The sequence below is a fragment of the Lissotriton helveticus genome, chromosome 4_1 (genome assembly GCF_964261635.1).
Source record: "Lissotriton helveticus chromosome 4_1, aLisHel1.1, whole genome shotgun sequence".
NCBI lineage: Eukaryota > Metazoa > Chordata > Amphibia > Caudata > Salamandridae > Lissotriton > Lissotriton helveticus.
This window is the reverse complement of record NC_136063.1, coordinates 8382680-8408522: the sequence shown is the minus strand read 5'-3', so window position 1 is coordinate 8408522 and position 25843 is coordinate 8382680. Positions and strand designations below refer to the sequence as shown.

Genomic DNA, 25843 nt, shown 5'->3' with positions numbered 1-25843 from the left:
TGCTGATGGTATGGCAAAGAGCAGTCAGGAATTATTGAAGGAGTATGTGTAAAGCATTTTACAGTACAAATATGGTGCACAAGTAATTGTAATGACTCAAACAACGACTATACCCCTAAAGAACCCTTAACAGGACAGGGGTCCGCTTTTTTACTAATAGTCTTTGTCTACGTTTGGTATAACCTTTTTGCAGCCTCACTTTATGCCCGTACACGCGCTAATACCAAGGCTTGACCCAGTGGTGTACCATATGATAGCGAGTGTGCCCTGCTACGTTTACATGGCACTTGTTATTCTGGTATGTCTAATGACATATGTGTCAATGGTTGAGAGCAATTGCGTCCTAGCAATTGAGCGGAGGCCGGTTCCACCTTATAACACTTATAACCCAAAAAACTACATTTACCAATGTCATGACGTCATTTTGTAGTTCTTTACCGCCTATCCGAAGGCACGGGCTGTGCAGGCGGCCCAGGCTGAGGGTGCCGGTTGCTACTCGTGTAAATGGCCGAGTTTACAAGTCCCTACTTCCTGAGTGAGCGGTATTATAATTAGGCATACCTGTTGTGTGTGCGAGTTGTGGCATGAGACCGCGCTCTGCCTCGCTCCACCAGCAATGCGGAAGGACGTCCCGTAGATAGAACTACATTTTTGAATGACGTGACGTCATTCGGTAGTTCGAGACTGGCAATACACGCGAGAACACGCGCGCGTGTTTGGGAGACAGGGCATTGCCAAGAGTGGGGCATTACTGGTTCCCGAGACCTCCAGCAAGTATTACTAAGTAGGTAAGCGGCAGGTGTATATAATTGTACAGTTAAGGGTGTGATCGTGAGGGGGATGGCGATCGGGCAAGCCACGCCCCCGTAGGTAGCGGTTGGCTGTGTGATGCCAAGCTTAACAGTCAAGTAGCCACAACTCATAGGTGACTGGGCCTCCCCCTGACTCAGTTACAGTCGGAGATACCGACGGACAGGTATGATTACCTGCGTTGCTAGCCTAATACTGGAGGTGTGCATTGTGCCAGACATATGTGGTAATTAAGAAGCTGTGCATATAGCAGGTTTCGTTTAGCCGATAGTTGACAGGGAGTTGGATGGAGGTGGTGTGTGAACCTTTTGATGGGTGTTAATTAGCTCCATGTACAGAACACCGTGGACTACGTAGATTTATACATCGCCAGAGCAGTATCTTGTCTGGGCTTCTGGGCTTTGTATTTTACGCAGTTGGTTTTGTTATTGTAGAGCGGGGTCTCATATATCCTGAGCCAGGTCCAGGAAGAGGTGAGGTCCACTCCCCGGACACTCTGGGTGAGTAAGCAAGCATTTACATTTTTTATGGAACAATTTAATATGTTTTCTTCAGACCAGTGTAGCGGATTGTGATTTTCCTGTATGTTTGTCCTCCCTAAACAGTAAATATACAACCAGGTTCCGAAGAGAGGAGTTGACACAGTCGAAGGAACATTATATCCTTTACTGGTTTTCACTTGTGTGTTTTTTTCTTATTTTTCACACTTTATTCACAGCCGATGCAGTAGTATTATTTTAGAACAGAGACCCTGACGAAAGCCGAAGGAGTTATCCCTTAGTGGCTGAAACATGTTGGTCTCCTCGCAGCTATTTGTTTGGACTGCGATGACGATATTATACTGTTCTTGTTTTTATTAAGGAAGGGGCCAACAATTATTAAAGTTTTCAGGGTTGAGTTCCCTATCCTTTTTTAAGCTCACCTCTTACCTTTTTTTGCTTACACTGCACTTCCCATCATATCAACACTATGTGGTAGTACCTAAGTGATTGTGGGTCGCTACCCCGCATCTGGTTATCGGGGTATGCCGGTCTCAATGATCTAGAGACACAATACCCGATAAGGACTTCCAAATGATAATATTGATCATTACAAGACTATTGATGGGAATCCTACACCAGGGGTGACTCACGTTACTGGTTCTTCACATTTTGTGATCTGGTTTGTTAGTATTATGGTTGTGTTCGTACCCCTGTACTATTGATAGGGCTTTGACGAACAGAGGATTACGATTGAATCCTTATCTAGACCCCTAAGTTTGTAGTTTTCTGTTGTTTCCTATGGGGGATAATACTTAGGCTCGGTCGGTAAACATCCCTCTAGCCCTGCAATAGATTGTGTTTTTCAATGTTCAGAGCAGCGTGCAGCTGCGGGCTTCTATAGATTGATCCAGAATTATAGCGATCATTTCATTTCTATGAATTAGAAGTGAGTAAGATATTAACTTTTGTCTATAGGTTTCTCACACCTTTTTTGTCCTCTCTATTGTGTAGCTATAATGGCTGAACGCCATGGTTTGGCTTATGATGACGCAATGTATCATTCTATTTTAGACAACATGCCGAGTATTTTAGAAACGCTGCCCACACCTACAGTGAATGCAACAGACGACTGGACTAAAGTGTTAGCTTTAAAAAAATCAAACTCTCGGACTCAGACACATGGGATCATCATGGCAGAGTACATGAGAGCCAGTTGCGCACCTCCCGGGCTTATAGTCACTAATGCTCCACGCTTATTTTTAAGTGACAAATCATTCCTGAAGGACTGGTCAATGATCGCTTGGCGCTGTACCCGAGACTGGCTAATTCTTATCATCAGCACAGCCAAACGGGTATCAGACGCCATTTTAGTAGGGATACAGGTGTTGGAAGGTAAAATCAAGGCCACCATCAGTGCCACATTTAAAAAGAACAAAGACGAATCAGATAAAGCCAACAAAGAATTTGCTGATTCGATACTTCAGACTAAACTTGAGAAGTTTAAGAAAGACCTGGCCAAGTTTAATTTGGAAACTGTGTATCCCTACACTAGCGACAACTATAAAGCTCCTGATTTCAATAAGAAAGGGAGAGCGTATGGATCCAACTACTCAGGATCAAGCTCAGAGACAGGAAGTGATTCAGATGGCAGCAATCAACCTGCCTATGCCGGTAACAACCGTGGCAGAGGAGGGAGATCACAGAGTTTCAGGGGCCAATACAACATGCCCGGCCAATCGTGGTGGTCTCCAGGTCCCTGGGGCTATCCAGGCAATTTTGCGCCACCGATGGGCCCTTTTCCAGGTTTCCAAAACTTTAATAGCCAGCCTTTTTTAGCGCGTGGCCCCAGACGGTCACGGGGCAAAAGAAGACCGGCACAGGGACAACCTCAGGTCCAATGGGAGGATACAACAGGCCCCCATGCAGGAACTCGGAGCCATACGAGAAGGACAGCTCAAGAATAACAATTGAACCCAAACAGAGCTTGGTTGTCAATCTCAGTTCGAAATCTTTAACAGACACAGAGGAAGCCGTGCTGAACAAGGGCCTGGGCTTTGCGACTACTGATGAGGGCGATCCATTTGTTCTACAAATGGAATTAGCACAGTTTTTTCGCAAACTGCGGCTTCACTATTTCTTCAAGAACAGAAACTCTGAGGAATCAGAGGAAGAGAAAGATACGAACACAGGCTTGAGGAACAAATCGACTTTTTCACCTCCCTCTCATGCCATACCATCTCAAGTCCTCACTTTTGAACTAGCCGTGAAGAATGATTTAGATCTCATACAGTACAGTTCGAGATCACGGTATAATAATCTCACCACTGGCGAGAGACAGGGTCTGAAAACATTGACTCAAGATGGTACCATAATTGTGAAGCCCGCCGATAAAGGGGGCTCCATTGTGGTCCAAGATGTAGACACCTATAGAGCAGAGTGTCTCCGACAGTTGAGCAACACTGATGCCTATCGTCCATTGACTACTGACCCTACTCCTAGACTGATAAGTGAGATTAAAATCCTGGTTGAAGAAGCCTCAGCAGAAGGCTGGATCACCCCCGCGGAGGCATCATTCCTGCAGGCTAAGCATCCCATCATGCCTTATTTTTACACCTTACCGAAGGTGCATAAGCCACAGAGACCGCCTCCAGGGAGGCCCATAATCTCAGGCCAGGGCTCGCTATTGGAACCGCTCTCCGCGTTTGCTGATTACTTTCTTAAACCCTTGGTCAGCAAGATGCCTACTTTTCTCAAGGACACTGCAGATGTCCTACGAGTGATCCCTGAGATTGAATTTGACCGAGAGACAGACTATCTTGTCTTTCTGGACGTTGAGTCCCTGTATACCTCCATTCCCCAGGATGCGACCCTGGATACTATCAGGTCCATCCTGGGTGAATCGGAATTGGACTCAATCACTCCAGTACCGTTTATTATGGCTTTGGCTACCATAGCCATGAAAGAAAACTTCTTTATGTTTGAGGACCAGATTTACCACCAAGTCTCTGGGACCAGCATGGGCAGTATTTTTGCCCCTTCGCTGGCGAATCTATATGTCCATCAATTTGAGCAGTCCACTGTACTGCATCCCACTAACCCGTTTTTTCCATCCATTATTTGGTGGAAAAGATATATTGATGACATTCTGATGGTGTGGAGAGGGACGAGTGAATCAGTCATGCAGTTCCATCAATGGCTTAACAGCAAGAACAACTACCTCCGGTTCACGATAGAAATGAGCAAAGACAGACTCCCCTTCTTGGATCTCTCGATCTACAGCACCTCGAGGGGGTTGGAGAGTGAATTATATAAAAAGCCGATGGCAAGGAATTCATTGCTCCTATATGAAAGCCAACATCCTAAGTCCCTGAGGGATAATCTGCCCTTTGGACAGTTTCTTCGAGTCCATCGGAACTGTTCTACCCCAGAAACTTTTAAACGCCATGCAGAGGAGCTTTCTAAACAGTTGCGAGAGAGACACTACCCCAAGAAATTGGTCCAACGTTCATTTAAACGAGCAGCCAACAATCATCGTGAGGCTCTGTTGGAACCACGTACAGACAAACCACCACTGGATCGTCTGACTTTAGTGAGTACGTTCAACACTAAATCGAACTATGTTCAAAAAGTGATTAGAAAGCACTGGAGAATTTTGAACAGTGGCAAAGAAAAGATCCCCTTTCCGCTTTTTGCTTTTAAACGCTCAACTAACCTGAGGGATCGTTTGGTACACACACGACCTAAAGCCACACCCAGGAAAGAGCTAGGCACACTATGGGACCTCCCGCCGGTGGTAGGGCACCACCCCTGCGGGGGCTGTTCCATTTGCCCTCTAACAACTAAAATCATGAGCGTGGACATTGGGACAGATAAGCCTTGGGAGTTGCGGCAGTTTACAAACTGCAACAGCGCTAACTTGATCTACCTGATTACTTGCACGTGCAATGAAAGATACGTGGGCATGACCACGAGAAAGGTGCGTGTGAGGATGCAGGAACACAAAAGTACTTTTCGCTGTAAGAAAGACATTTCTAAACTTACCAAGCACTTTATCACATGTAATCATGCTGAGACAGACTTTAAATGGCACGTTCTTGAGAAACCACACATTCCACCACATGTGAGCGATGTGTCCAGATATCTTTTCATTCGGGAACAAAAGTGGGTGTTCAAATTGGGGACAGACAAACAAGGGCTGAACGATGACATTCCGTGGTTCGCCCTGTCCTGAGAACTTTTTTATTCCACCCATGTATTTATTCAGGGTTATGCGTTGGACAGACCGATGAACAGATTCTTTAGGATTTGTGTTTGTACATAACATGATTCTTCTTTTGAGTGTCATCCACTACATATGATTCCTTCATACATATTTGGTTTGGGTTCTGAGGCTTTGAACCGGTGATATCCTTTTCCAGCGTCTCGCGCATGGTAGGGTAGTCTGATGACTTATTCAGGATGACTTATTCAGTATTTCTTTTGGGCATATGTGATGGCGATCATTGTTCTCAGGGTAACTGTTTATAGCGACTATACCCCTAAAGAACCCTTAACAGGACAGGGGTCCGCTTTTTTACTAATAGTCTTTGTCTACGTTTGGTATAACCTTTTTGCAGCCTCACTTTATGCCCGTACACGCGCTAATACCAAGGCTTTACCCAGTGGTGTACCATATGATAGCGAGTGCGCCCTGCTACGTTTACATGGCACTTGTTATTCTGGTATGTCTAATGACATATGTGTCAATGGTTGAGAGCAATTGCGTCCTAGCAATTGAGCGGAGGCCGGTTCCACCTTATAACACTTATAACCCAAAAAACTACATTTACCAATGTCATGACGTCATTTTGTAGTTCTTTACCGCCTATCCGAAGGCACGGGCTGTGCAGGCGGCCCGGGCTGAGGGTGCCGGTTGCTACTCGTGTAAATGGCCGAGTTTACAAGTCCCTACTTCCTGAGTGAGCGGTATTATAATCAGGCATACCTGTTGTGTGTGCGAGTTGTGGCATGAGACCGCGCTCTGCCTCGCTCCACCAGCAATGCGGAAGGACGTCCCGTAGATAGAACTACATTTTTGAATGACGTGACGTCATTCGGTAGTTCGAGACTGGCAATACACGCGAGAACACGCGCGCGTGTTTGGGAGACAGGGCATTGCCAAGAGTGGGGCATTACTGGTTCCCGAGACCTCCAGCAAGTATTACTAAGTAGGTAAGCGGCAGGTGTATATAATTGTACAGTTAAGGGTGTGATCGTGAGGGGGATGGCGATCGGGCAAGCCACGCCCCCGTAGGTAGCGGTTGGCTGTGTGATGCCAAGCTTAACAGTCAAGTAGCCACAACTCATAGGTGACTGGGTCTCCCCCTGACTCAGTTACAGTCGGAGATACCGACGGACAGGTATGATTACCTGCGTTGCTAGCCTAATACTGGAGGTGTGCATTGTGCCAGACATATGTGGTAATTAAGAAGCTGTGCATATAGCAGGTTTCGTTTAGCCGATAGTTGACAGGGAGTTGGATGGAGGTGGTGTGTGAACCTTTTGATGGGTGTTAATTAGCTCCATGTACAGAACACCGTGGACTACGTAGATTTATACATCGCCAGAGCAGTATCTTGTCTGGGCTTCTGGGCTTTGTATTTTACGCAGTTGGTTTTGTTATTGTAGAGCGGGGTCTCATATATCCTGAGCCAGGTCCAGGAAGAGGTGAGGTCCACTCCCCGGACACTCTGGGTGAGTAAGCAAGCATTTACATTTTTTATGGAACAATTTAATATGTTTTCTTCAGACCAGTGTAGCGGATTGTGATTTTCCTGTATGTTTGTCCTCCCTAAACAGTAAATATACAACCAGGTTCCGAAGAGAGGAGTTGACACAGTCGAAGGAACAATATATCCTTTACTGGTTTTCACTTGTGTGTTTTTTTCTTATTTTTCACACTTTATTCACAACCGATGCAGTAGTATTATTTTAGAACAGAGACCCTGACGAAAGCCGAAGGAGTTATCCCTTAGTGGCTGAAACATGTTGGTCTCCTCGCAGCTATTTGTTTGGACTGCGATGACGATATTATACTGTTCTTGTTTTTATTAAGGAAGGGGCCAACAATTATTAAAGTTTTCAGGGTTGAGTTCCCTATCCTTTTTTAAGCTCACCACTTACCTTTTTTTGCTTACACTGCACTTCCCATCATATCAACACTATGTGGTAGTACCTAAGTGATTGTGGGTCGCTACCCCGCATCTGGTTATCGGGGTATGCCGGTCTCAATGATCTAGAGACACAATACCCGATAAGGACTTCCAAATGATAATATTGATCATTACAAGACTATTCATGGGAATCCTACACCAGGGGTGACTCACGTTACTGGTTCTTCACATTTTGTGATCTGGTTTGTTAGTATTATGGTTGTGTTCGTACCCCTGTACTATTGATAGGGCTTTGACGAACAGAGGATTACGATTGAATCCTTATCTAGACCCCTAAGTTTGTAGTTTTCTGATGACTCAAACAAAACCTTGACACCAATTTAGAAAAACAGATTGCATTTTCATATAAATAAAGTCACCAAAACAAACTCGATGTATTTCATCTAACCAGAGTTATACATTTTCAAAGTGTTCACAAATAAATGCAATAATCACTTTTCATACATTTACCATAGCGGTGAATAGAGCTAAAACCTTAATCACGTTATGACCGTTGAGCATTCAACATTAAGGAATGGAGAAATGCTGGTAGGTGGACAATACTGTCAAAAGCATTTACCACAGCGGTCAAAGAAGGAAAGACAATTGTTAGTGGATCAAACACGTACCAGTAATCTCAATGGATAAAGGCTCACATGTGACACTTCGATGCTTGCACCGCAATTTCAACTGAGCCTTCTTGTGGATAAGGTTCTGTGGGGTTCACTGACAAAATTATCACCTCCTAAAAGTCGATGCCATGCAGGAACATTTGTGCGTGCACACGGGGGGGCACATGTTATGGACTCCTGTCTGCATGCACAAGCGAAGGAGGCACAGAGGGTCCTGTAAGGTTCCCTTTGTTTCTTCTCTGCAAGGGTTGACATGGAAGAGCAACCTCCAAGTCACCCTGGTGGAGAGGAAATTGTACTATGTTTGATGAGACCGCTACAATCTGCTCAAGCCCCACCCCCTCCCTGTACCACTCTGCAAACGCTCCTCCTGGCACGTTCTAAGTTGGGGGATTAAGTCACCTTGAAACCTGAGGGTCCCTGGGGCCCAACTAGCGCACCAGGTACCTCCAGTAAGCCCCACACAGTGGGATTGCTGAGAGGTGGTCCAAGGCCATGCCCCTGTTTACACTACTCTGCAAACTCGCCTCTTGGTGCAATTCTGTTGGGGCAATGAGGTCCTCTTGTGTCCTGAGGACCTCAAGACTAGAGTGGACTTCATCCCCCGAGCAGCAGTGCACCAAGACCCGCATTTGCAGAGTGGCGTAAAAAGGGGGCATGACCATTGAGCACTCTCAGCAAACCAGCTATAAGGGGAGTATTGGAGGTAACAGGAGGGCTAGTTGTCCCCCAGGGACCCCCAGAACACAAGGGGACTTCATCCCCCAACCAAGAGCGCGCCAGGAGGCGTGTTTGTAGAGTGGTGGAGAAAGGGGGCATGACCTGTGTCCACTTTTCAGAAGTCCCACTGTGTGAGACTTACTGGAGGTAAGAGGTAGGTTAGTTGGCTCCTAACCACCCTCAGCAGCAAAGGGGACTTCAAAGCCCATCCAAGAACGTGCCAGGGAGTGCGTTTGCAGAGTGGTGGGCAAAGGGGGCGTGTCCTGCTATAAGAACTTAGCAAACCTGCTTTGTGGGACTTACTGGAGATAATGGGAGGGATAGTTGGCCCCCAAGGAAGTCCTTTGGGGCCAATTACCGCTCTTGTTACCTTCTGTAAGTCCCACACAGTGGGATTGCTAAGTCATTAGAGGAGGCAACGCCCCCTTTCTCCACCACTCTGCAAATGAGCCTCCTGGCAGACTACGGGATGGGGGATGAAGTCCACTTTACTCCTGAGGAACGTTGGGGGACAAGAAGCCCTCCTGTTATGTCCAGTAAGTCCTACGCAGTGGAATTCCTGAGCACTGGTCAGAGGCCCAGCACCCTTTCTCCACCACTCTGCAAACGCGACTACCGGTTAAAGAATATAGTTCATTGGACATTTCAGTCGTACAAAACCAGAGAAATCTGCTGTTATACTTAGTTGAGGTAACTATAACTCACACCCCCGCAATGCACTGCTGATGACGTCGCATATTACATTCCTCATGACATGGTCGGTGACATCACTGATGACATCTCAAATGATAACACTGATGACATCATCCAAGCACACACACCTGCTCAGAGCCATGATACTCTTGCAGGTGATTGTTTGCATTACAAATACACACCACATAACATAATCCATCACATCGTCCAGGTGAGGTCTCTGGCTCAGTAAAAATATCTAAAAAAGAGTCAAGCAAAGTGTAAGAAGAGATTTAGTCAACATTTGATCTTTTAAAGCTTATTTCAGCTATTGTGAAGGTTCGGATTTCAGACAATTTTGCAGTCTAACAACGCTAAGGTTCTATATGAAACTTTTATTAAGACTTTATGTGAAAGCAAAGTTGGATTAATGGAATATGCAGTTGAAAACTTACCCACTGCCTATGAGGGCAATAAAGTTCTTTAAAATATCAGTGATATCAAAGCAACCAGGTTCGTTCTTCATCCACATCTGAACCTCCTCAATGGCTTTATCACTGGGACAGGCAAAGTAGGCCTCTGTGAAATGGTCGCTGGCAGTGACAGCCCAATGCAAAAAAGGGGCCAAGGACATTTCAAGTAGAGTGCCTCCCCGTACATCACCTGTTCATAGAAAAAGTCACACATGAGTAAATTTGCACACTATAAGATGAGCCAAATGTCTTCAATATTATCAAATGAGTGTTCATGCATATGCAGCGCCCTCATCATTAGGAGCTCCGCGTCATATGTAGCAGTTGATGGAGCAGATTTCATCAGGAGTCAGGCATTGTTTATTTTTGTGCTCCAGACAGACTGCATTTAAATTGCCACACACATTTTGGTGCAAGTGAAAACACATGGCACATGAAAATATGAAAATGAGGACTAGTCAGTCTGAAATGCTTGTGCTGAATTAACATGTGTTTTTGCAGTGTAGAGAAAAACTAGTGATTTAAGTGGCCTTTTTAGCTTTGAAGATTCATAGAATGGGTTCTCTCTTCCCAGCTCATCCCTTGCAATCTAAATTCACTATTCCTGTCTTAGGAGACTTTGGCTTGGTGCATATTTTGATGAACATATTCAGTTTATAACACCTCTTTTTATAATGTGTGTGAATTAATAATGCACCAAACACTACACATGGGGCTAAACACTTTTTTGCATGAAAAGCTATCTAAAACATTAAAGCATGAGTATGTATTAACTGTGTGCTTTTTTTAAATTTACACTAATAATAATAATATTGCTCTGTTGTACATTGCGCATTTTGCATGTTATACATAAATAATAGAAAAGCTGCTTGAAGGGAAAAATAATACAAGGGTATTAGTATGGAGTTGGGACACATAATGGGGATATTTACCTGAAATTAATACTCTTTTGTGTTTGTTTTGTTTTTTGGGCCTAAGATTAAATGGCTGCCTGTGAATCTAGCAAGGCATTGACTTGCATTAAAGAGAAGAGAGCATGCGCAGATTGTGCCAGCTTGCCTCAAGACACGAAGGAGTCAAGGCCACTGTGAACTGTACATTTTTGTGATTGTGCCAATGTACCAGTATTAGTTAAAGTATCCTTCCTGCTGCGATGTGACAGGAAGGAGGAAATTAGAATGAAGCATTTTTCCTAGTAAATGTTGCTGAACATATAAATGTATTAATCATTTGATGCTTCTTTTGTTAAAACTGGTATTCTCTAGAATTTTCAATGAGTCAGGATGGTGAGACCTCATGCCATCGTGTTTGACCAATCAGGTACACGCTTTTCTGAATATGAAACATTTTTGTGTAGTCTGCCAAGAATTAGAGTATAAATAATGACCTCTTTGGAGGCGTGGGAGGCTTCTAGGCTCATTTGTCTTTTTAGGCTCATTAGCCTTTAGGCTCCTAAGCTTTAGGGGGCGTGTGAGCTCTCGAGAGAAGGAACAGATTAGAACAGACTTCATATGGGTTAGGTACAAGAAACTTCACGGAGGAGATTCCTGAGGGTGGACATTTGCATCCGAGGAGGGGGGAGGTTTCTTTCTCATATTTTTTTTAGAGAGGTCCTTGTCCTTGTACGTCATATTTTTAGCACGGCAGGCCACATTCCTTTAAGGTTTTGTGAAGGCGGGGGTACTTTCCAGGAGCAGCTTCTGTCAGATTGGAGAGGGAGAGAGACAGATTGAACATCACCAGAGCAGAGAGTGCAGCTGATTAGGATAGAATTAGATGCTAAACTTTAAGTTTATGCTTTGACTAATTAATTAGGTCTGAAAGATGTATTTGTCTTATGCATTTATTTCTCTTTATGCGAGATTTTTGCAAACTATTTAATTATTGATTAACCTTGCAAGACTCCTTTTCTTAGAAACTCTTTAAGAGTTTTGACTGACATTTTGCACCACATTTTCTTTTCTACATGTGATGCTTATCTGCAGCTGTAATATGTTCTGTATTTATGCTATTTTTCTTGTTTTCCAAATTCTGTAACCTGATTGATATTTTACTAATGAATAACGGGTTAGTGAAAACCTTAACGTTTGACTAGAAAATGAAACCCTTAAAAATTCTCAACAACTCTCTTCATTGGCTTAAATAATAATTGCATTTTTGACTGTTCATGTTTAGGCATAGTCTCCTGAAGTTAATACATGGTGTCAAAGGCCCAACACCTTTTCAGCGGTATACATAGGTAGCTTGAGGTTTTGCATTGAGAAATTACCGCTGCAACACAGTCGCCTAGACTCCCTCTGAATAGAACCTTTACAGGAGAGCTGTTGAATAGGTTACCTTCAAAGGGATTGGAAACCTATACGTATGGAATACTAAGATAAACACAACAGAAGATGACTCTAAGGTAATTGAGAGGATGCTATGGAGGTTCAGATGTGGGACAGCCACTTGTGGGAGTTAATAGGGAATATGATAAACCTGAAAGACTTAGGGACAAATTATGAGTTTGGCGGTCTAATAGACTGCCAAACCCAAGGTGGCGGTGTGGCAACCACTGCATTGGTGGTCTGATTGCCCTATTAGATGTTTGGTGGTCAGAACGCCATGGGACTATGACAAAAGCTGGGGAACTGTGATCCCTGCATCACCGCCAAACATATTACGAGTTTCATCACTACCACAGTTTTCATGGCAGTGAGCCCACCACGAAAAGTGTGACATTGAGGAAACAAAGGGACCCCACAGGTCCCCCTATTTCCTTAATTCCAGGGAATCCACACAGGGAGGCACATGTGTGCTTCCCTGTGTGCACACACCCCCTGTTCTTGTTCGACATGGATTTCACAGTCTATGCCGTGCAGAATATGGGCTTTGGCACTCCCACAGTGCTCACATATGAGCCTTTGCACAGAACTGCCGTGGGACCGCTGAAGAGAAAACTCCTAATACTGCAGGTGGTCAAGTTTGGCGGTGTGGCAGCGGGGCAGTGATGTGGAGGCCCGCTCCCACACTGCCAAACCTGCAATCAGGCCCTTACTCAATATCGTTGACAGTCTGCAATTTATTATCCCCGAAATCTCTTCTTCTCAGGAATCTTTGGATCATAATAAAAGAAAATAAGATGCTAATAAACTATTTGCAAGAGGTAGTTTGTTAGGGAAACAGAGGTGAGGGATAAAAAGATACACAAATCCAAGCAAGCCCCCTGTGATGAACCTAGAAGGTGAGGATTTGTTTCATACTGACACAAACTTTCCACCATGGAGAAAACGTTTATGCCCCTCTCCCCCAAAATAAATCATTGAGTTTTCATTTTCCACCCTTCCCCATCCATTTGTCAGTGCCAACACATATCTAGCCCTTGTTTGAGACCACAACCTGAAGGGTAAATGCTGAAAGTGGTCTCACGTGGTGAGGGGATCCACAAAACCATTTATCCAGAAGGAAGGAGTCTGATCTTGTGGCATCCAGGTGGGAGTTACGGCATATGTTGGGAGCCTCTTCTGTGCTGTTTGGGTGTAGCCCTTCCTGCACAAAAACAATCAGGCCTCTAATGTAGGCACTCATGGGCCATGGTGCAAAGATGCCTGCTTGGGTGCTGGACAGCAAACTGTGAACCAGCACTACGAGGTAAAGGATACCCACCATTTCTTAGTCAATAGTTGATATGAATCATTTTTGTGGTCTCCCTTTCATTCAACGCAACACAATACAGCACACACACTATATTTGCTGCCCTGCCCCCAAATGTAAAGTTTTGCCAAAGTTTGACAATTAACCTAAGAAGGGCAGGCACATCTCGGTAGTGATTTCACCCTCTTCATTTTGTTTATTCAAACTATAGTCTACTGTCCCACTGCTGTCTAAGGGCCGCAGAAACATTGTAATCACTGCTTGTATTGGCTCTTTGATCAATTATTAGAACTCCTCAAAGCTCGGAATCACCATAAACATGCTCTATAGAATTTAGGTCACTGAAAACCAGGCCCCATGCTTAGTCCCACATTTTAGCTCTGTAAATCATAAAGGACATGCATTTTACTGTATTTATTTGTCTAGGAGGACCTACTTTAAGCTGATATGCCTAGACATAAATGCTTCTTTGGCGCCGCTCCTGCATTTTGTAGAACAAACCGTTCGATGATTCGCAGGTTTTGTAAAACCTCTGAGGAAAATTGAATTTTGCCTTGTCATATGTGCCTACGTGTTCCCCACCCTATGTTATATGTGCATGATCGATATGCATATATCCCCCTATGATCGATTAAAGACGCAATTACAGTTGTGTCCAACTCTAGTATGCCAGTTTCCAGTTCTCGTGAAAGCAACGAGTATTAGGCCTATGTTGCCACGTTTTACAGTGTGCACGTTAATTCATTGAATTGTCCCCGTTTCTAGGCCTCAAAGGGCCCGGACACCAGATTCAAGCTCCAGTCTCCTGAACCCACTCCGAGGAGCGGAGCAGCCCCCACCTGCATCCCTGACCCTTCACTTACTTCCTGCCGCGCAGTGCGGTGCCCGGCCTGGCTCTGCCTGCCTGTCTGCCAAGAATATGTTATGCTTCTAGTTATCAGTTCAGCTCTCCGTCTTCACATTCCTAAGCTACTGAACCGCATAAACATCTCCAGCTATAGTCTAGTCTTTCTGTCTCCATGCAAGAGAGTTACTGTATTAATATTCATGGAAGATTCATAGCACACGCAATACATGTAGAATATATGCATGCACCAGCCTTAGTGTCAAGTAGCCTTTGCCCTGATAACTTTTAGATTCTATCAACATGTACTCCAAACACCAGATACCAGATATGCTATAGGTACATGTCGTCCTGACACCGCAGACTTTAGTCTCCTCTTCTAGTGCAGAAGTCATAGCCCCCGGTTCTCCCCGGTAACACGTGATTGCCCGTTTGCGCGCACCACTAGGTTAAAGGTCCCAGCTGCTCAGGTAGCCCCCTCCATGTTTCCGCCCATTCATGACACTTCTGTGACGTTCTCATCACATGTCTACGTGTACGCCCTGTGCACGCCTTCTTTTCACGCCCATGTGTTCTTATCTTACGCTTGTCATTAGTTACGCCTACTGTATGTAATGTAATTGTGATATTTTACTATATATACCGTGTACTGTTGATGAAACGTTGCAGCTGCCTCTCTATTTTATTTCAGGCTGTCCCGATCCTGTCCCTTCCCTTTTGCCTGAATAAAGCCAGTTCGACTCAGATTCCTCGGATCCTGCCTCTTATTTATTGAGCTATCTGTTATTGTTAATGTATTCAAAACTAGTACCGGTATTTAATTATTTATTTACCACACCTCACTGAGCAGGAGATTCTTCTCAGTGACAGCATCTATCCTCCCCATTGACTTGAAATGTATCTCCTCCCATTACCCCCTTAGAAACAAATCACTAAATCTCAGTTGTTCTGCTGAACCTGCTTCCCTGGCTTTGCTCCTTCTCACTGTGAGAAATGAATCTGCTTTATGAAACCACAATAACAGAACATAACAAGGAGCTGAGAAATGTATTGGAGGAACCTTGCAGCTCACATTTCTGTCTAACAGGACCTCCCACTCTTGCCCAGAAATGATTTCCAGATTGTGGCAGTTAGAAAAAGGGTACTGTGCAATTGAGTGCTCCAAACATTTATGCACCAAACGTATTAACTGAGTGGTAATAATATTATCCTGCATTTACTGAATTAATCAAAATGTTAGTAGGTGGTTTTGTTTACCTGAAGTTAGATATTCGAACTATAACCAATGTATTAGCTCATGCTAAATGTGCTCACTCAGTTGCCTTTTTTCTTTGAACTTTGGCCTGACCGTGACCAGGGACATGCTCTTCTCCAACTCCTAGACGCTGTATTCACTGACTCTGAAATTCCTTATCGATATACCTTTGAAGTCACCACACCATGACGTTTTGCATTAGCTCTGGATCTTTCCTATCAATACAATAGAATCTGAGTGCGGATGACCATCAGAGAACGTATTCCTACTGACTCACGAACAGAGGATTCTGCCCTTAGAATTTGGGTACAACAATCTCATTGGACCATTGGCAACCGCTTTGGTAGCAAATTGTCAGTATATATCTATTATATTTGGTGGTAAAATACGTTTGTTCTGTTTTCTTTTTCCCCCTGTATTCCGCTCCACTTTGAATTTTGTAACATCAATTATGAGCGCCCTGATGAAGGTGCAACCCGGTGGTCACCGAAACATGAGTCGTGCAGGTTACAACAGGAGTATCATGATTTCAATTTCTGATCAAGAAACCTACGTTAATATATAAAACCATGGACAAAATATTCATTGCTTAAGACACCTGAATTAAACTGACTAGTTCAATATTAATATATTTAAAAATAACATACCCATTAAAACTGAGAAACATATGAATCGTTAGACTGTTCCTTTCGAATCTGATTTATTATCTCCTGTTTCTGTAATTATTTACCATTATATGTGTATAGTTGATGCCAAAGAAGATATATTGCGTATCTGTTGTGTGTTCAGCAGATCCTGTCCTGATTTTGCTGGGAGAACGCCTTTCTCAAACTCTGCTGATTTTCCCTGCCCAGCGTGTTGATCTTCCTGCCTAGGTACCTGTGTCTTTCCCCTGCACCTTCATTGGGCTCTTCAAATGTTGACAACTTCCTCTTAGACTTTCCCGTTTCCACTTTTGATGTCCTATATGGAATCAATTATTTCTTGTTCTGTTCCCTCTTGGCATCATAGTTTGCATCTTTCTGTTTATAACATATAACATCATGCTTGGGCCACATAGGAGACTTCAAAGAGGTCACATGCCCATTCACAATCAGACAGTGTGTACTCCTTGCTTGTGTGGTCAGAAATACCCCTTGTCACCACTGCACTCAGTTTTCCAAAATCAAGACTGACCGTACCTAGGAAAGTAGGATCTGCTTTCATGGTCACCCCTACTTTTTGCTGGTGTCATGTTTTTTAGATTAGTCTGACTGGGATCCTGCTAATCTGTATTTCTTTCATAAATTGGACATGGTGAGAACTTAGGCACACTTCAGAATGACTACTGGTGTATCCTGATAAGTCCCTAGCACATGCACTAAAGTACCCAGGGTATAGGTATACCAGGGGTCTCCCATGGGCTGAAGCACGTATTATGCCACCCATGAGAGCCCACTCAAATTGTGGCTACAGGCCTGAAATTGTAGCCTCTGTAAGCCGGTGCTAGCACCACTTACAACCTTATATCTCAGGTCACTGCAGTTAAAGTCACCCCAAGGCAGACCTTTCAATCCTGAAGGCAGTGTGCTTGGTTCTATGTGTGAGGGTACCTCTGCATGAGCAGGACGCGCCTACAAACTTTGGAGTCCATTCTCCCGGTTTGTAAGTGCATCAGCCATTAAGATACATAGAGTGGCCATGCGTCATCACGCGATGACCATCTCTAAACTTTCAGTAACTAACCCTGTTATGTCTTTTATGAAACATGTTGGAAGCATACCCCCACACCGTGAAAGGTGTGGAGGGTATGATCATACCACCACACCGTAAATGGTATGATACCATGCACAGTAAAGCTCTTCCTGGATACCCTCAGTGCTCGCGGGACCAGTCTTCTAGACCCGGACTGCAAACTATGGCTGCTGCTGATGAGAGACACAATTCTGCCCTCCTGCTGCGGAGCCAAGCTTGAGCAGAGGAAGGCAGGACGATAGTTATCCTCTTACAGGGCGGTGTGACCACCTCCTAGACAGGACTTTGTGTATTTAGACAGGGTGGGGACACTCGCCAGCACCACTCAGACTGCTTGAAGGGCACATTTGGTGCCCTCCTCGCATACTGCAGTCCAAACCAGTTCAAGGATCCATTGGCTCCCGCTCTGGCGTGATACAGGATAAAGGTGTATCCTCCCCACTATCCAGCCACTCCTCTGGGAGGGACCACTGGAGCCTTCCAACCCTTTCCTGAGGGTACTTAGGGGCTTACCTGTGGGTGGGTCTCTAGATCCATCATAGGACAAGATTCAGATCACATTCCACTTCAACTTCGACCATGCAGACACTCTGGACCTCACTGGACTTTGCATTGGCAACTGAGACTGCAACTGGAAAGTCTCCGGCTGCTCCTGTTCTCGTTGTCTTGCAACGTCTGTGCCCATTTGCCATACAGGTTCCTCACAGGGCCAGTGGTCATCCGAACCACCCAAAGGAATCTCCCTTTGAGTGCAGGAGTCACTACCCTTCATCTTCAGGTACCGCAACGCAGCTAACTGGTCTGCTGACCCTGGGGTCCCACGGACTCCGATAGGCTCAGCAACACAAGTGGTGGTTCAGCAACTCCTGAGAAGGCCTGCACTGCCTTCTCACTGTGTTTGAGGCCAGTGTCCCTCATCAGAACTGCTGGAACAGAACCCATGTGCACCGCATCAACTTTCCATTAAAGCCAAGATTTTCACTTGCACCACATTCTATGCACCTATGCCTTTATATTTTGGTGAGTTGCTTGTGGCCCTCTTGCGACTCCTGTGCCTTCAGCCCTTGGACCTCTTGAGGGTCTTATTTGGCTGCAGTGGGCTCCCTTGCTTGCTCGATGCCTGCTCGTTGTGAGTCACTTGGACTTTGCTGCTTCTGACATCACCTTTTTCTGAAACTACATTGGTTGCCGGTGCCAATGCTTGTTGGTGCCTATGCTGGACACTGACACCTTGGCTCGTGACATATGACATGGGACAGCTTGTGCATGGCTCCTTGCCCCCCTCTGCATTGCCTGGTTGGTACAGCTGCAACGTCAAGGATACTGTCAATTCTCCTTCTTCTCCAACGTTGGTGGGCATTAGTCTTCCATGCCTCCTGGTCACTCCTGCGTGGCATAGCCTCTGTCCCCTCTGCTTGCAGGCACCTCTCATGTTGAATCCACCTTTGGGTTCCACCGAACACTTTCATGTTCTTCGCCAGCGGCATCTTTTCTAAAGTCCTCCCTTGTGGTCTACAACGGTTTCCAATGTCACTTCACACCTATGCACCCAGCTTCCCTGGTGTAGGTATCCTAGTGGGGTAACTCTTACACCTTCCATCTTTTATGGGGTTTCTTCGGGGTCCGCTGGGACGGGCCCTTCTTAAGACTCCAACTGCAACTTAGGGGAGAGGATGTAGCCTTACGGCTATAGCAGTTGACCTCGAAGCTGAGGAACCGGGTTCGAGTCTCGGCAACAATGCTCAAAATCCTTTGATTCTGGGCAAATCGCGTAATCTCCCCGTGCCTAACAAAAATGAATATGTCCTTCTGTAATGAAACTGGTGCTATGTAAAGCGCTCTGATACCCGATGTCTCGGGTCTAGTTCACGCTGTATAAAACTCTAAAAAAACAACAACAAAAAACGTACTAACGTTGACTAACATTGACCACGTTGTAGTGTTCCCACACTGCACAAGACCTCGGTGGGGTTCCTAGATGCTCACCTTGGGTGGTTCCTTCGGTCCCCGCCTATTCTACTTCTTCTGGCTCCATTCTCGACTTAGGTTGTAGTTCACATTCCACTATCTTAGTGTATGGTTTGGTCGCCCCCTGGGGGCCATTGTATATTCTGTGCTAATTACGAATTCTAGTGACACAGTATTGTGTGTATTGTGTTGTATCTCCGGGTAGGAGGTAATACATTGTGTTAGTGAGTGTTAATAATAAATACCCATTTTTAAACTACACTGTGTGTTTCTTTTTCACTTAACCTATACCATAAGATTAAGTACTGATAAAACAAGCTGCTTTACACTCCTTCTGGACTGAGCCTGAAGGCTGCTTTCCACAGCTACCACTTAGAGAGCTTTCTAAGGTTGTCTAAGGCCACTAAAAACACTATGAAGTTTGTTTGAATTAGTGCAGGGTGCTACACTCACTTAAGATAGCACCATATACTAAGTCAGCCTTTCACACAGTATACTGCAAGGTACCAGGGGTGTATCTTACTCGGGGGTCGTATCTTCCAGGGGATTGTATGTATGCCCCCTAATGTTTTCTCAGAGTCCGTTACTAGTGCCCACAGGCGACCTTGTAATAATCGGGTTGGGTTTTTATTGTTGGTGCAAGGTTGCTGTTTGTCTGATGTAAAATGGCACTGTCACTTACATGTAGGCCTGGGCATAAAAATCAGCTCTGCTCGTAGAGTTTGCGGAATGGAGTCCGTATTGTTGGAGTGCTTGAAATGTTTCCTGCATGCAGGAGTCACTTGCCCACTAGATTTCCTAGCCATTCGGGAGCATCACAAGATCTGCTAGCGGCCCACAAGCTCCCGTGAGATTTTGCTGCTGCCAACACAGCTTTTGGCTGCACCAGAAACTTTCAGCAGTTTTTTTGTGAAGTACACAAATGCGCAAGATCCACTGCGATGGCAAACCGAGGAAGATTCTCTCCTCCAGAAGCATCTAAATCTTACATAAATGACAATTTGGAGTAAAACACCTCCTCAAATGGACTGTTCGCGTTCTTTTGTTTTTAACTTTTTTTCCAACAGGATGGAAGTGTCCCAGAGTCTGAAACTTCCTGTTCCTGTCCAGTAGCCTCCTTCCAGTGCTTTTTCCATCCCCTGATCACTTTTCATTTAGATTTGGAGCTGCTGCATATACCATTGGGTTTAAGGACTTTATATTTGAGATTTCACAAGAAAGTAAAAAACTGTTGTAAAAGGGTTTTGTTTGCATTTTAGAGGGCATGATTTATTTATATTTGTATTCAATTTTTTACATTTATTGTGGTGGCCTGCTTTTCTCTTTGTTTTCGAGGCCTGCTGGTTGTTGTTGTTGTGACCATGTGGCTGGTGGCCATTTTGTGTAGGTAGCTAGTATGCTTATTCCATAGGCCTGCAATTGTTCTTTGTTGTGGCCATGCCTCTTTGCTTGCTGTTGAATATGTAGTCAGTGGCCATTTTGTGTAGGCAGTCAGTGTGTTTTTCCATAGACCTGCATGTCTTCCCTTTATTACCAATGCCTTCTTGCTCAGTGTTGTTGTTTATGATGTAAAAAGAACAATTGCAAAAAGAACAATTGATGGACAGAATGCAGAACAAAGTCATACATTCACCCCAGTACAGAGATCTGGGCCTAAATCCATCGTTTTTTTTTGATCACCATGCCATTCCAGTTTCGACCCAGCCATTTGCATATCAGTCTTGACCCTGCGCCCAAAAGGAACAGTCCAGCCCGAACTGCCAGGCCAGACCCTCCGTGGACTAGAAACAAGCATCCTTGGACCAGTTTTGGGCTTTCAGTCCTCATCAGCCAGGATAGCTTGACTCCAGTGGCATGGAGAGCACGGGACTCACCTCTGAGCATACCCATCCCACTCGGGTAACAAATGCAAAAAGGACAATTGATTGATAGAATGCAGAACAATGTCATACATTCACCCAAGTACAAAGTACAGAGATCTGGGCCTAAATCCATTGTTTTTTTGCTCACCATGCTATTCCAGTTTGGACCCAACCATATGTAAATTAGTCTTGACTCTGTGCCCCATGGGAACAGTTCTGCCCGTGCTGCCAGGCCAGATCCTCCCTGGACTGGAAACAAGTATCCTAGGACCGGCTTCGGGCTTTCAGCCCTCATCAACCAGGATAGCTTGACTCCAGTGGCATGGAAAGCACGGGACTCCCATCTAAGCATACCCGATCCACTCAGGGTGACAAATACAAAAAGAACAATTGATGGACAGAATGCAGAACAATGTCATACATTCAAACCAGTACAGAGATCTGGGCCTAAATCCATTGTTTTTTTACTCACCAGGCCATTCCAGTTTGGGTCCAACCATATGCAAATCAGTCTTGACCCTGCGCCCAATCGGAACAGTACATCCCAAACTGTCGGGCAAGGTTTATGATGTGGCACTGGCTGGCAGCCATTTTGTGCATCCAGCCAGTGTGCCTCTTTGCCACAGGCTTGCATGGAAGGTTGCAAAAGATAGCAGTTTAATTAATTATATGCTTGAGGATAATTTCACTTATTTATAAAGAAAATGTATTTTTAAATTGTAGGTTTTTTTATTGTATTTATTTATTTCAATTTTTTTAAATTTTGTTTATTTTTTCTTTTTTAAACGTTTTTTTTACTTTTTTTAATAGTTTTCAGTTCAGTTCAGTAATAACTTTATTTCGGTCAGTTTGACCTAAAAAGTACAACTAGAATTGCATATAATTCATTTACTTTAAAAAGATATATTAAAACTATTAGCAAGATTGCCTCACGATAAAAACAATTAGATAAAACATACATAAGTATGGCCTGACACAAGTTTAAACATAACTATGGCCTGGCACAAGTTTATGGTGCGATCTATTCAGGATGCTTCACCAATAAGGCAGTCGGGTCAGATGTACCATAAATGAATCGAAGATGGAGACAGTACTGGCATTTGAAAGTGCATTAGGCAAAGTACACCTGTTTCCAACGTCACTTCACACCTATGCACCCAGCTTCCCTGGTGTAGGTATCCTAGTGGGGCAACTCTTACACCATCCATCTTTTATGGGGTTTCTTTGGGGTCCGCTGGAATTGGCCCTTCTTAATTAGGACTCCAACCGCAACTTATGGGAGAGGATGTAGCCTTACGGCTAGAGCAGTTGACCTTGAAGCTCAGGAACCGGGTTTGAGTCTCGGCAACAATGCTCAACATCCTGTGATTCTGGGCAAATCACGTAATCTCCCCATGCCTAACAAAAATGAATGTGTCCTTCTGTAACGAAACTGGTGCTATGTAAAGCGCTCTGATACTCGATGTCTCGGGTCTAGTTCACGCTATATAAAACTCTAAAAAAATAACAACAAAAAACGTACCTATTGACTAACATTGACCACGTTGTAGTGTTCCCACACTGCACAAGACCTCGGTAGTGTTCCTAGATGCTCACCTTGGGTGGTTCCTTCGGTCCACGCCTATTCTACTTCTTCTGGCTCCATTCTCGACTTAGGTTGTAGTTCACATTCTAATATCTTAGTGTAAGTTTTGGTCGCTCCCTGGGGCCCATTGTATATTCTGTGCTAATTACGAATTCTAGTGACACAGTATTGTGTGTATTGTGTTGTATCTCCGGTTAGGAGATAATACATTGTGTTAGTGAGTGTTAATAATAAATACCTATTTTTAAACTACACTGTGTGGTTCTTTTTCACTTAACCTATACCTTAAGATTAAGTACTGATAAAACAAGCTGCTTTACACTCCTTCTGGACTAAGCCTGAAGGCTGATTTCCACAGTTACCACTTAGAGAGCTTTTAAGGTTGTCAAGGCCACTAAAAACACTATAAAGGTTGTTTGAATTAGTGCAGGGTGCTACACTTACTTCAGATAGCACCATATACTAAGTCAGCCTCTCACACAGTACACTGCAAGGTACCAGGGGCGTATCTTACTCAGGGGTCGTATCTTCCTGGGGATTGTATGTATGCCCACCTAATATTTTCTCAGAGTCAGTTACTAGTGCCCACAGGCGACCTTGTAATAATCGGGTTGGGTTTTTATTGTTGGTGCAAGGTTGCTGTTTGTCTGATGTAAAATGGCACTGTCACTTACATGTAGGCCTGGGCATAAAAATCAGCTCTGCTCGTAGAGTTTGCGGAATGGAGTCCGTATTGTCGGAATGCTTGAAATGTTTCCTGCATGCAGGAGTCACTTGCCCACGAGATTTCCTAGCCATTTGGGAGCGTCACAAGATCTGCTAGCGGCCCGCGTGCTGCCGTGAGATTTTGCTGCTGCCAACGCAAATTTTGGCTGCACCAGAAACTTTCAGCAGGTTTTTGTGAAGTACATAAATGCGCAAGATCCACTGCGGTGGCAAACCGAGGAAGATTCTCTCCTCGAGAAGCATCTAAATCTTCCAGAAAGGACAATTTGGAGTAAATCAACTCCTCAAATGGACTGTTCGCGTTCTTTTGTTTTGTGAGGAGTCCTTTTAGTATTTTTTTACTTTTTTCCCAACAGGATGGAAGTGCCCCAGAGTCTCCAAACTTCCTGTTCCTGTCCAGTAGCCTCCTTCCAGTGCTTTTTCCGTCCCCTGATCACTTTTCATTTGGATTTGAAGCTGCTGCATATACCATTGGGTTTAAGGATTTTATAGTTGAGATTTCACAAGAAAGTAAAAAACTGTTGTAAAAGGGTTTTGTTAGCATGTTAGAGGGCATGCACCATGATTTATTTATATTTGTATTCAGTTTTTTACATTTATTGTGGTGGCCTGCTTTTCTCTTTGTTTTTGAGGCCTGCTGCTTGTTGTTGTGGTGACCATGTGGCTGGTGGCCATTTTGTGTAGGTAGCTAGTATGCTTGTTCCATAGGCCTGCAATTGTTCTTTGTTGGGGCCATGCCTCTTTGCTTGCTGTTAAACATGTAGTCAGTGGCCATTTTGTGTAGGCAGTCAGTAAACAACTGTGTGGTTTACTGAGCGCCGGGACACCTCCTTGTGAGGTAGCTGTTCGCGCTATGTAAACTTCTGTATTATTATTATTATTATTATTATTATTATTATTATTATTATTATTATTATTATTATTATTATTTGTTTTTTCCATAGACCTGCATGTCTTCCCTTTATTACCAATGCCTTCTTGCTCTGTGTTGTTGTTGTTTATGATGTAAAAAGAACAATTGCATAAAGAACAATTGATGGACAGAATGCAGAACAATGTCATACATTCCCCCCAGTACAGAGATCTGGGCCTAAATCCATCGTGTTTTTTGCTCATCATGCCATTCCAGTTTGGACCCAGCCATTTGCATATCAGTCTTGACCCTGCGCCCAATGGGAACAGTCCAGCCCGAACTGCCAAGCGAGGTGCTCCCTGGACCGGAAACAAGCATCCTAGGACCGGTTTCGGGCTTTCAGCCCTCATCAGCCTGGCTAGCTTGACTCCAGTGGCATGGAGAGCACGGGACTCGCCTCTGAGCATACCCGTCCCTTTTGGGGTGACAAATGCAAAAAGAGCAATTGATTGATAGAGTGCAGAACAATGTCATACATTCATCCAAGTACAGAGATCTGGGCCTAAATCCATTGTTTTTTGCTCGCCATTCCAGTTTGGACCCAACCATATGCAAATTAGTCTTGACTCTGTGCCCCAGCCCGTCCTGCCAGGCCAGATCCTCCCTGGACTGGAAACAAGCATCCTAGGACTGGTTTCTGGCTTTCAGCCCTCATCAGCCAGGATAGCTTGACTCCAGTGGCATGGAGAGCACGGGACTCACATCTGAGCATACACGACCCACTCGGGGTGACAAATTCAAAAAGAACAATTGATGGACAGAATGCAGAACAATGTCATACATTCAAACCAGTACAGAGATCTGGGCCTAAATCCATTGTTTTTTTACTCACCTGGCCATTCCAGTTTGGGTCCAACCATATGCAAATCAGTCTTGACCCTGCGCCCAATGAGAACAGTCCAGCCCAAACTGCCGGGCAAGGTTTATGATGTGGCACTGGCTGGCAGCCATTTTGTGCATCCAGCGAGTGTTCCCCTTTGCCACAGGCTTGCATGGAAGGTTGCGAAAGATAGCACTTTAATGAATTATATACTTAAGGATAATTTGACTTATTTATATAGAAAATGTATTTACATTTTTAAATATTTTTTTATTTTTTTTATTTTACTTTTTTTATTTTATTTTGTTATTTTTTTTCTTTTTTAAATGTTTTTTTGTTTAATTTTACTTTTTTTTAATAGTTTTTAGTTCAGTTCAGTAATAACTTTATTTCGGTCAGTTTGACCCTAAAAGTACAACTAGAATTTCATATAATTCAGTTACTTTCAAAAGATATATTAAAACTATTAGCAAGATTGGGTACATACGATAAAAACAATTAGATAAAACATACATAAGCATGG

The 25843-nt window shown here is 44.2% G+C and overlaps 1 protein-coding gene across 1 annotated transcript in view; it reads right to left on the bottom strand.

The window, feature by feature from the left end:
* LOC144826892 (nicotinamide N-methyltransferase-like) overlaps positions 1–25843 on the bottom strand; it is a gene marked incomplete at its 5' end in the record, with an annotated part of 114640 nt that overhangs the window by 74710 nt on the left and 14087 nt on the right. The window contains one exon of the mRNA XM_078685351.1: positions 9963–10170. Within this exon, the coding sequence (XP_078541477.1) occupies positions 9963–10170 (208 nt within the window). The remainder of the gene's footprint in view (positions 1–9962; positions 10171–25843) is intronic.